The sequence below is a fragment of the Heloderma suspectum genome, chromosome 4 (assembly GCF_057233095.1).
Source record: "Heloderma suspectum isolate Gila_16-S chromosome 4, 16-S_ref, whole genome shotgun sequence".
NCBI lineage: Eukaryota > Metazoa > Chordata > Lepidosauria > Squamata > Helodermatidae > Heloderma > Heloderma suspectum.
The window spans coordinates 39,804,630-39,817,309 of NC_139461.1; the positions used below are offsets into that span (position 1 = coordinate 39,804,630).

A 12,680-nucleotide genomic window follows, 5' to 3' on the forward strand; every position below is an offset into this window, starting at 1 on the left:
TCACTTTGTAATACAACTATTAAAGGTACAGCAGCTTTGTCCTGTATACCATCTGGTGATCCTAAATGTTCAGGTGGCAACAAGAAAAAAAGCCCTCTGATAGGGTTAATAATACCAGCCAGGAGAACATCATTTATCCATTTTACTGGTCTCCATGGATAGCCTGAGTCACTTCATTTGTCATGGCAACAAAAGCTGCCCTTGTTGAATTTCCAAACAAGAAATGAAGGGAGAAGACCAATACAGGAAGGTGAGGAGGAAAGGGGGACTCTTAGGTACACAGGGAAGTGGTTTATTAGGCCCAGTGCATTCCAACAGTGGTCATCTTCAGGGATACCAAGACAAAAAATTGTAGATTCAAGAAAAAGTAAGAGTACTTACTTGAAAATAGAGTTTGCAGAAAACACAATGGTATCACTCTGTCACTGCCCCTGAGGAAGACCTTTACCAAACATATTGGGCCTAATAAACCAGTTCCCTGTCTACCTGGGAGTGCCCCAGTCCTTCCCCCTCCCCCTTGCTAAATTTCCATCATGTTGCTATTGAAGACACAGGAGCACTGACAAGAACAAAAGGTGACAACTTTATCTGTAGACTGGGGAACCTGTAGCTCTCCGGAAGATGTTGGAATCCAACTTCCATCAGCCCCAGCCAGCACTGGCAAGAGATGATAGGAGTTGTAGTCTGATGGCATCTGCTCCTCACCCTTGCTGTAGATAAACTATAGGAACATGCGAAGCTGCCTTATAGTCAGACCACGGGTCCTTCTTACTTGCTACCAGCACCTCATGAAATGATGAAGCAGCACAGGTGATGCAGCCACCTTGCTGAAGCTAAGCAGGGCTGGGTCTGGTCAATGGCTGACTGGGAGACAGCCTGGGGACTCTGTATACACTCCCTTCCATCCCCTCATTGAGGAAAGTTGAGATCTATAGTCCGTGGTGTAATGGAGCCAGGGCTCACAAGGAGGCAGCACCAGCAATTTTTTTATGAGTGGGGATCCTGCCATCATCTGCCACCCTGCTCAGAATTTCCTGTTTCCTCTGAGCAATCTTCGCGGGGGTGGGCACTTTTTCCCAGCAACATATACGGCTGTGGGCTATGCCTGTTGTAATGCAAAGTGATTAGGGTTGACCTGGTCTTGAATGGGCAATTAAGACCCATTTCGCTTTAAAAAAGACTCCTGGGGGAGATGAAAACTGCTAGCACTGGTTTGTTGCTGTGGGCCGAGACCACTGCCTGCGTTTTTGGCTTCTCTTTAGGGGCTTGGCTTTAGGGCCTATCATGATGAGCGCCTGCACTGCCGAAGTACCACCACACCACCGAACGTAATAAATAACGCGCCTAGTATTTGTTCTTGTTATTCCTCATATTTGCTTAAATTCAGTATAGTACCTAATAATAAACCCCTACCCGCGGGCTAATTTTTGTTAAAGGTACGTTAAAAAGTTCTGGTTTCCAAAATCCCTTAGTGGGAGGCGCCATAAAGGAAGGCGGCTTGTTCACGCTACTCTCCTAACGAGGAGGAGCCATTCTTTAAATCTAATGTTAAAAGCATGCGGTGTTTTCTTTATCCAGCCCCTTCCTCCGCCCTCTCTCGCGTACTGAGGAGAAACCGAGGCAGGCCTAGCCACACACCCAGTCAACCTGCGGCTACCGCCGCCCGCCTTGGTGCTTCGCTTTCCCGCCCTCCCGGGAGGAGACAACCTCGCCCCGTCTCCGCCTCCTCCATCACGTGAGGAAAACAAACGCCCCCGCGGCCACCCTGCCCCATTTGCACGACGCGCCCGAGCGAGCGGCGCCTTCTCCTCCTCCTCTCCCGCCCAGCACCATGAAGATGCACTTCAGTATCCCTCTTTCCGAAGAGTTGCTGGAGAAGTTCGGCGGCCGCTACGTGGTGAAGTAGTCTGCCTGGGCGAGGGAGGTGGTGGATGGACTCGCCACAGCCGCGTTTGGAGCGACTGAGTGAGGGCTGGGCGGGGCCGGTGGGTGAAGTAGGGCAGCCTTCCCAGCCGGGTGCCCTCCAGAGGTGTTGGACTGCAACCCCCATCATCCCCAGTTGCGGTGCAGCACCCCTGGAGGGCACGCGGTTCGGGGAGGCTGGCGCGGGGCTCGTGAAGCGAGAGGGAAGGAGAGCCCGGGTCAGCCGGCGTGTCCGCTCGGCGCCGCACCAGACGGCGCTGTGAAGGCGCCACCATCGCGAGCCAGTGGGAAGGCATCTCGCCTTCGCCCCCCGCCAGAACGTGCTGGAGCTGCACAAGGGTGGCGACGTGCCCCCTCCCGCCCCCGAACCGAATTGCATCATCCTCTCCAAGGCTGCTTATGTGTGACAAGCGTGGGGAGGGTTGAGGGGAGATGGAGGCGGGGGGGGGGCAGCGCGTGGTGCGGTTTTAAACAGAGGAAGGGTCTCCGGGCAGGCGGAGCAGGGCCTGGACTTGGCAGCCAGTTGCAGGCAATCCTCAAGTCAGGTATTGACAGGTAGTCTGTCCATAAAGGGGATGAGAGAAAGACTGTATAGTGTGTGTGTGTGTGTGTAGCATTTTGGCTGTGCTGGTATCTCAGAGAATGCTCCCGTCTAGAGAACTTGCAGAATCTGTTTGAAAAGAGCAATGAGACTTTAGAAAGGGGAAGTGTGAGTGCAGGTAATGGGAAGTCTCAAATTCTCTAACTCTTCCAAGAGGATTTATTTGGAGACTGTGTATTTTCAGCTGTACTCTGTGTATCTGGAAGGCTTCATTTTCTGCAAGGTGCGTTACAGTCAATTGCACCGCTGGAATGAACAGGTAAGACATTCTAGTTCATTACCCTTCTTCTCCATGTAGTATTGCTGCTCCTTTTTCTTGTTCTGCCAGAAAACCTTTCAGAGGATATGTTTCATATGGAAATGGAGCATTCTATAGCATTAATTGATTCTCTGTGTGTGTATGTGAAGTCACCTAATTATTTCAACCATAAACGTTGAAGCACCTTTTCAAGTTGGATGGATGACTATGTAAATGTTCCCTTGGTTTGAAGCATCTGATACCCTTCTAAATTTGTACATGGATGAGATTGTCTGTATGCTAGCAGTTTACTTTTACATGAAACTTTGCTTGCGGTGTGCTTCAAAAAATTACATTTCTATTCTTCCTTTGTGCCCTTGGAGAATGTTCCCTAAGAGTATTTTCAGAATTGGAAAGAGATAATTTGCTCTTTCTAGTTCCAAAAGTCAAAGGCAGTAAGATATGTACACCCAATAATTCTTTAGGGGCAAATAATGCCTGCAGACTTGCAATTCCAAGTGTTCCAATGAAATTATGAAGCTGGGAACATCAGCTGGGAACTTCATGGAGGATAAGGCTATCAATGGCTACTAGTATGCCTATGTAAAGTTGCTGGGGAACATGGGTGGGAGGGTGCTCTTGCACTGGTGTCCTGCTTCTGGGTTTCCTGTCGATAGCTGGTTGGCTGCTGGGTGAACAGAATGCTGGACAAGATGGACCCTTGGTCTGATCCAGCACTGCTCTTCTTATGTTCTTAGTGTATGTGGGAGAATCTTGCCGCAGAGGGGAAAGTCTATTTCCCCTTCTCTAAAATTGTTGAAAACTGAGCAGTTATGGGAGGGCAAATAGGACTTATTTTATTCTTCTATGTAGTAATTGTGCATGGCAGTTGCACAATCATGTTACACAAAACATCTAAACATCAGTGGAGGTGCTAGCTGCAGGAGGGGAACGTTTATATAGTGCTCAAGACAGCTAACAGTAGTTAAAAAAACAGGTTAAAAGGTCTCAATTAAAACATAAAAATAAATTACAAACACAATAACAGAAAGAAGGCTCACCCAACCAGTTAAAACCAGTGTGCAGCCTTATAACTCAGGGCTCTAACATGGGAAACCCAAAGCTTTAGTACTCATTGAATATATACCCTGCAACCTTAAGGCTGAATATTCATTCCCTGTCCCTCTGGGAACTGTAGTTGTGTGCGGGAGACAAGGGATTTTGGTTAAAGAATTTGCAGCAGCCTCTGCAAACTATCATTCCCAGAACTCTTTGATCAAGAAGCCATGACAGTTAAACACGTACAAAACCAAGATAGGTTTGTAATTAGATATGCCCATGATTGTGAAATACACTAGCGAAGTTCAATTTTAGAAGGCGAGCAGTTGCTGGAGTTTGGAAAGGTGAGGCATATGCAAGAAAAGGACCTTACTTGAGTTTATATGAGACGGTGTTGATTTTATTTATTTGTTTATTTCATTTCTATACTGCCCAATAGCCGAAGCTCTCTGATATGCATCTGACATTGACCTTTGTGCTTTTCTTTTTAATAAATTCTTTTCAGTTATCTTTATGAGGATATAAAAATAATGTATTTGTAATCTATTGGTGTTGATAAGAAAAAAAACATATTGGGGAGCATCCCAGTGTGATGTATTAATGTGGCAAGAGTTTAGGGGTGTGGTGACTTTGAAAAGGATGTGGGAGTGCACAAAGCTATATATGCCCAGCCTTTGCACTAAAGTTATGTACAGTGCAATCCTATGCATGTTTACACAGAAGTAAGTCCCACTGAGTTCAATGGGATTTGCTCCTGAGTAAGTGTATTTAGGATTGCACTGTTAATTGACATGATAGCGTAGGCTGGACCCTGGCAGATTTCGTGGGCTTATTGTCAGGGTGCCTGGTATATGTTCACAACAAATCAAAGAAAAATGCAAAGAAATAGGAAATGTACAGTTTGAGGAAAGATGGCTTCTTTTCCCTGTTTCTCTACTAATTTTTCTCCTTTTTTTGCAACTGGTACTAGTTGACCTCCAAAATGCTATGAAAGAACAGTTGAGTAATATTGAAAAGAACAGGTTTCACTTCCTTTTCAGATGTCCTTAGCAAGCGGGAACCCAGGGATATTTAATGCACTATGACAAATATTTTCCCCAGATATTAAAAAAAGACCCTCAGTGGGGTTTTTTAAAATGCTTGTCCATAGGAAAATTCAAATTGTGTTAGCCGCCAGTGCCCGATTCAGTTTTCTTGCTAGAATGATGCTGTCACAGTTTCAGATTCCATAACATAGATGCACCTTTAAAAAATGGATCTAGTAACCAAGCACACACCAACATAATTACAGTAGTCTTCTAATGTGAAGCAAATGAGGTGTCATACTGCTTTACACAATCCTGATCCTGCTGCTTTTCACAATCCTGTTCTAGAAGTTTGCTATCCAATGCTGGGCATGTATGTTTGCTCCACAATGGCGATCTGCCTAATAAGCTAGAAAATGGTTGTTTGTGCTTGGATGAGGTGGAGGCTGAGGAAACTAGCCAGGAAGGGAGCACTTGTCAATCAGGACAGTCACCCTACTGACTTGTTTCCACATGTCTACTTTACACCTCCATGCATTTTTATTCTCTGAAGAAATTATATAAATTGACCCGTGGTGGTGTGTCTTACGGTTTTGTAAATTGTGCTTGTGTCAAAAATTGCACTTGGTTTAATCATCCTGTTTGGTTCCAGCCATGTTCCTAAAATGTCTGTGTCTGTCCATTTCTAGGTCACATGAGGTTTGTTTGACACCATATCTAACAGTAGTAGTTCTTTTGTTGTGCATCGTTGCCCCACCTGCTGTACCACCACCACATTCTACCTCAATGCATGAAGCAGGCATAATACCATATAGGCGGTGATGATGTAGTCATTGTGCCCCACTTCTCTGTTATGCCAGGACATAATAGCATCCCTATGTTTAGAACATAGGAATTGCTTTGCTGAGTCAGACCAGCTAGTCTGGCATTCTTGTCTCTAGCAATTTAAATGATGCCTCAGTTGCCCCCGGGAAGCTCACAAGCAAGAGTATGATGGATGATCTTCCATTTTAACCTGTGTTCATGCTTACAGATGAACGGTGGTGATGGTGATGATGATAGGTTGTTTCCAGTACTCTCCGCCTGCCAGCGCAACGGTGTAATAAGACAGACTCTGCCCTCAGCGTTACGATCTAAAAGACATACTGCAAAAGGAGACAGGATTGGGAAGGAGGAGGAAAAAAACAAATTCAGTTCTCAGTTACAAACTTCCTATGAATGTTTTTTTTTCTGTCAGGGGGAAGGGAGCAAACTGTGCAGCTGCTCTTTGATGGGGTCTTGCTGGTCTCCTCCTTGCCATGATGTTCTTCCTAGGAGGTGGAAAGGTGCAGCCTCCCAGAAGCCCTCAGTCCCCTGGCCAATGGCAGAGCTCAGAGTGTGCTGCGCTTCAGCATATACAGAACATAGAACATAATCCTGAACATAATTATGAAAACAGATCTGACAGCTAAGTTCAGATGAGATGAAACAAACAAGCTAACTTGAAATTCTTCATTAATGTCAATATCCTTTGGAGGTCATTTTCCTCAGGGATTTGCGGATGGGTGTATTCATAGTAGAGTGTCTTTTCATTATTTAACATCTAGTAACATTGTTTGATTATAAAAATATCAGGAATACATTGATACCATTCTAGATTTAACTGTATTTTCAGTTAAGACGGGTCTTTGGCAGAGATGTACCTTCATTTCCTCCAAAATTCTATCTTGCAATGACGAAGTCAATGGCTGATGAAAGGAGAGCTCAGCTAGAACAATATCTACAGAATGGTATAGTGAATCTTTGTTGTTGTTATAACAAATAGATTTTAATCAACCAAACATTAAATGTATTGCATACTGCGATTCCGCAGAAGTATAGAGTTGCATCCAATGTTAGTCCTACTTAGAGTAGACCCACTGAAATGAATGAGACTTAAGCTAGGCTTGCATATGAGACAATCCATTGGGTACAACCAGTGATCTGGGGTGAAATTTTTTCCAGTGGTTTATTTGTCTGCTGAAAATTTTCCGTTTCATAAGTTCATTAGTAACAATGAATGGCCAGTTGCCAATACATATTAGGCAAGCTTTTAGTTTCAAAGTTGTAATTAATATATTTCAGGTGATTATCCTATCACGTATGAGAGAGAATATATATATTCACTGAAATGCGTATATGTCTCAGTGTGAAATGGAACTAATATGTGGTAACAACAAAACAGAAGATATCCTAAATAACTCTTTTCTCTTAGTGGAAAAGAGTTGAACTCTGTTGAAATAGATGTGTGGTTGTCAGCATATCATGTACAGTTTTTTGGGCTGCTAAAATTGCCTTCCAGATATGTTGGACTACAACTCCCAGTATCCCCTGCAACCATGCTGACTGAAGGGTTATGGGAGTTATAATCCAAAATATCTGGAGGGCACCAAATTGGGGAAGGCTAATTTAGCGTGTCAACGATTTTCGATACCTTATATTTAAACAATGTAAGGGAAGTAGATGCTATAGTCTTAAAATGTTTAGAAGTATTCCAATAAAAATATCTGCTAATGTAACATTTAAAGAGCAACCCTGTGGCCACTAGTCAGCGGCAAGACAGCTGTAGGATAGGTCGGTTCTTGGGAACCGACCTCTGAGCCCACACTCTGCGGTCAGTTCCCTGAGAACCGACCTCCACCCACCCCTGTGCTGCCTCATAGGCAGCGTGGAACAGCCCCATGCTCCGTGCTTGGAAGAGGAGCGTGGAGCAGCAAAACCGGGGCGTTCCTGGGGGCATGTTGGGGCGGGGAAATCGGAAATGCCAGTATGACACATCCTACGTGTCGTCTGGCTGCCGCTTCCTGCTCTCCGAGGTCCCATGGCTAGACAGCCAAAATCGGCTGTCTAGCCGTAAATGCAGGGCAGCTGAAGCACAGATGGGACGATCCCCTCTGCGCTTCTCCTGCCCTGCATTGGGTAGGTGGTTGCCTCCAAGTTCGGTGGCGGCCGCCTATCCTGATAGGATTGCGCCTTAAGTCACATTAAGTGCGCTTTAATTTTTCCCCCTCGAATTTCAGCTGTGGTGTGTTGGGACAAAAAATTAACATGGGGCACTTTTTTAGCTTTGTTGTTTACATTATTTGTATATAGTAAACATGTAAATCACTATAATTATTTTCTGATGCAAATGGAACATTTTCCAATGTAAACTGAAAACTTTCCAATACAAATGTCTTAATGCAAATTAGCCTAATCTGCACTGGACAATTTTTGAGTTTAAAATTTCATGGAAAACCCACATCACTGGATTCAACCCATAAGCTGTTGAAAGGTATAGCATTCATTCTCTTGGCCTGAGCAGAATCAGTTAACCCCAGACTAGTTATCATAGATAGTATAGCCTGTTCTTTAGAAGTTCCACTAAATGAGGCTCAGCAATCTTATTATTTCTCATACTAGTGAATGGCCCTCAGCTTTCCAAAAGACTAGAACAACAATTCAAATTATAATATTGGTGTATATACTAGCCTTCCATATGTACTGGACTACAACTCCCATCAATCCCTGCCAGTATGGCCAATGGCTTGCATCAAATACAATGCTTGTATCAGATACAATGGATTGTATCTTACGCAGTTCTTGTGCAAGTGGAGTTCCCTGTCTCCATTTCCCTACTGCAGCCCTCTGTGCCCCTTGAAAAGCTTCTCTAGAGGGTTTGGGACGCTCAGGAAAGGCCTGGAATGTGGGGGTGGTGAGTTGCAATGGGAGGGGGAATCAGGTGGAAGGTGCTTGCACGAGTGAGAGCAGTGACTGTTAGGCTGGGGTGGGGCTGTGGTCTGCAATGGAGAGGAGGAGGCCGGGAATCCCCCTTGTGTGAGCATACTTAACTAAATCTTGTTTCCTAAACTTAAACATTAAGTTTAATGTTTAATGTTTAAACTTAAACATTACTCAATAGCAAAGGAGAGGAAAACACTTTCAAGTTCTGTTTCAAAATCCTAAAAAATATTGCATGTTTTGAGTTTATATGTGTTCTTCATCAGGAGTTTGAGATGTGCCGATCGTCTCTCCTGAATGCCAGTCTACACAATTCTTTCTGAATTCTCCAATGTAGTATAAAAATATTAATATTAACATGTGCATATCTTATGATTATCATGTTTATCTTGAACATGTATGGATTCTATTAAGATACATATTGTCAGCCATAAAAAGGTCAATGATGGCATATATTCGTCTCCCTTCCTGTTAGTAATCAGTCCTGATTTCTGTGCCTTTGCTTTTCAGTATCAATTGATCCGAGTGTTACAAACAGTGATGTCTTTATTAGTTTCTTTAGAAAATTACAACAGGTAAGTTGACTCTTTCACAAAGCTACTGTCAAAAACATCCTGCTGTATTTGTTCTTTGCATCTTTCTGTACTTATACTTTAATTTTGCTTCCACCTATAGCAGGAAGATAAGCTAAAGTAGACTGCAAATCAGCTTGTTATTTGAAAGTAACAATTGGGATCTACAACAAAATATTGCAGAATGAAGTCCTCCTGTTTCTGGAGCCTGCCAGCCAGCCACGCCCTTTTCCAGCATATTCCGTTCCATGCCCATTAAGCATGCTTGGTCTTCATTGAATTGTTTTGGGTGTCGCACACAGGTGCACTTAGAGAGCAGTCTTATAGATTGCTCTGTCGATAGAAGGCTCCAAGATCAGAGCCCTCTGTCTATCCTGTGCCCTGCTGGCAGGGATCAAGCAGGGCGGGAGAAGGATGGAGGCAATTTTGCCTCCCATTCGTCTTTAAAAATAAAAATTTCAGCTAGATGTGCCACTGAGCCTGTCTAGCTGACCCACCTTGTTGTGGGTGGGGATGGCGATGGTGAGGCCATAGGATCCTGCAGTTCCTGGCCCCTCTCTCCTCCTAGTGTCCTGCTCCTTTGAGGACCTCTTCTAGGTCATCTGGGTCGCTATTGCAACCTTGAAAGAGCAGTCGCTGAGGTCCTAGGAGCGTCTACAGCCTCAGGAGGGGTAATCAGATATATCCTGTGGTCCCCGGGACGCTCTCCTAGGAACCATAGGATTGCTCTACCCAAGGTTTTTTAAAAGTTTTTTTTTTGGTACTTCTGCAAACCTTGGGGTTCCCCCAAGCATGCTGATATCTCCCCTTTGTGCATGGATGGTGCTGTTTTGGCTACATAAAACATGTAAAGAGAATGGGTTCTAGTTGTATGAAGTAAACTTTGCCTACTTTTCTGTATTTGCTCCCAAAATCTGTAAGAATTTTATAGGCAGTAATTGTAATTTGATTTGAGTTGATCCTTATATATTCACTCTTACTGAAGTGACTTGAAACTTTTAAAGTATCTAAAGGTTATAATTTGATGTTCTTTTATCTGTGTTGTTGCCTTTAGGATTACCTATTGATGTGATAATTGCTTTGATCTTTCATGTTTTATAGCCCTCTGCTAAAAGTAATACACATTTGTATTGGATTTATTTTTGCTGTCATAATAATTGGTTGGTGGCAGTGCCAACAAGCTGAAAAGGTGTGGGGCTTGTTGCCAGCCAGTCCCCTGCCCCCACTGAGGATGCTGATGCTTCCTGAAAGTTTTCATTTGGCCCAGTTCTTGTATTTCATGGCCCAGTTCTTATACTTCGTGTCTTTCAAAAATTTAATTTATTCTATTTCTATCCCACTTTTCAGCCAGCAGGTTCCCAACAAGCATACATAAATGATTCAGTTAGAATACAATAAAAACCATAATAAAATACTGTCATAGTCGACATTCAGTTCAACATCAGGAGAGAGATCATGCAAACAATTCCAGTTCAGCGTTTAGAATCAGAATATCATAAGAATCTGATCTAGACCACAAAAGCTCTGGTAAAGATTGGTCTTCACCCCAGTGCTACTCCAATATATTCTGCTGCTTGAAGTGGATCACCAAATGGTGCCCCTCCTCCCGGTTCTACACCCAACACATTAAAAAGTCTAACTTTACCATCCATACATCAATCCCTGCCTTTATCTGCCTCCCTAAATTCTACCACCTGACACAGACTGCTTCACTTGGCTGCAGGGCATGGCCATCTCTTCCCCTGTTTCACTCAATTTTTAAAAGCTAGAAAGAGGACATAATTTCTCCAGTTTGCCCAGGTCAAGCTTCTTAAAGCAGGAATGACTACTGAAAGAACCCTTGCATGGAGGTGGTTCTGCAACAGCAACCAAAGTAACTGGGGACTAACTGCCCCCCCTTCTAAGACTCCAGTACCTTCTGAAAGATTTCATCCAGCCCAGGTTCTTATTTCCATCAGAAGCCTTACTTGTTAGTGCGTTTGAATTGTTTTACATTTGAGTGTAATGGTCTGAACACATTACACTACTTTTTTTCCAATGAACTTCTTTAATCCACCTTGTATATTTGCAGTTCAGCTGATTTCAGCCCAAAAGACAGGCTTAACATTCAGTAATAAATTATATTTATAACGCACCTCAAACATAAGAGGCACTGTACAAAAACAAAAAAATAACACGGGCTCTTGACATGCAGGTTTCCAGTCTAATAATTCTCATTACCACCCTCATGCCTATAAAGCTTTTTTTTCTTTGGCAGCAGAAAAGTCTGTATGTAGGCAGGGAAAGATCTGATGTCTTTCTGGCCCCTAAATGATTACTAGAGAACTCTGTGTGAGGTTATTTAAATGATGGCATACTTCTTGGGGTTGGGCATTAAGTAAATAGCTTTCAGTTGTACTGGGATGAGAAGCAATAGATGTGTTAATGTGAAAATGTCACCATCCCTTTATCTTGTAATGGTGGTGACAGCTACAGTCTGGCATGTACTTCGAGGCTGGAAGTTTAGATTGCAACACTCCATTTGTGTATCCTCCATGGTTGAGAGCTTACGAGCAGGGTGTAGTCAAGAAGGTGGGGTCAGGTGTCATAATGGAGGGGTGAGAGCTTAGCAAGGTTGGGAAGATGATTGCAAAGTTCAGTAACAATAAGTTTCTCAATACTCATGAGCATTCAATAAAAACCATACCTTATGAATACATGGAGAGCAAGGACATTTAAATGATGTGACAAAGGATCTTGTGGCACCTTAAAGACTGACACATTTCTTATGGCATAAACTTCTGTGGACTAGAGCCTGCTTTAGCAGATGCATGAAGTGTTATTTTCGGTTGGCAGGGATGCACATACATGGATGATGAGGAAAAAAATGTAGATGGAGTTGAATGGCAATGAAATGCAACAGGTACAGATCAAATTTTTGCAATCTGCACTTTTAAGAGCCCAATAAAAATCTTAGAAGCTTAAGAGCCCAATCCTGTACTCAAGTTCTGCTAGCTAAGGAGCAATAGGATTTGGTGGAAGGCCAGTTATGATGCTGTCATGACAGATATGCCAGTGGAACGCTTTGATGGTGTAGCTGTTCTGCTAGCAGAGATACACTTGTGGAATGGCTAAAATGAGGCAGAGCTGTGGGTAGGACAGGGGCAACATAGGGCAAAATCACATGCTGTATCCTACACTCTTCCAGCCTATTATCACATCCCCATCAGTGGTGGGACTTTGGACCAGGACTGGACCTGTCAGAAAGAATTTCCCTCCCATTGGAGTTGGGGGGGGGGTTAAAGACTATCCACCCCCATCTGGCCCATGTCACCACTACAGAGCATAGGGTATGTTGTAACTCAGTACCCAGTTTCAGCACACCACCACCTGTTTATTAACTGCCCTTTACCCTGACATGACTTTCTATTGTGCAAAAAGGGAGTGGGGTCATATTCACCCGTTCCGCCTGGTGGGGCTTGAACTATCATCTCCTGCCTCCCAACCCAGTGCCTTGTGCAGTGAGCCACTGGACGTTGCTGCTG

General features: G+C 43.7%; 1 protein-coding gene across 2 annotated transcripts in view; it reads left to right on the plus strand.

The window, feature by feature from the left end:
- The first annotated feature begins 1,608 nt into the window (after positions 1–1,608).
- Positions 1,609–12,680, plus strand: part of SNX31 (sorting nexin 31) — a 37,978-nt gene continuing 26,906 nt past the window's right edge. Inside the window, exons 1-4 of one of the 2 annotated variants that reach the window (XM_084849010.1) lie at positions 1,609–1,897; positions 2,709–2,783; positions 6,501–6,615; positions 9,095–9,159. In XM_084849010.1, coding sequence (XP_084705136.1) covers positions 1,832–1,897; positions 2,709–2,783; positions 6,501–6,615; positions 9,095–9,159 — 321 coding nt within the window. In that variant the 5' untranslated portion in view covers positions 1,609–1,831. Of the gene's footprint in view, positions 1,898–2,199; positions 2,469–2,708; positions 2,784–6,500; positions 6,616–9,094; positions 9,160–12,680 lie in introns of those variants that run through there. The other variant, XM_084849011.1, reaches the window with a different exon arrangement.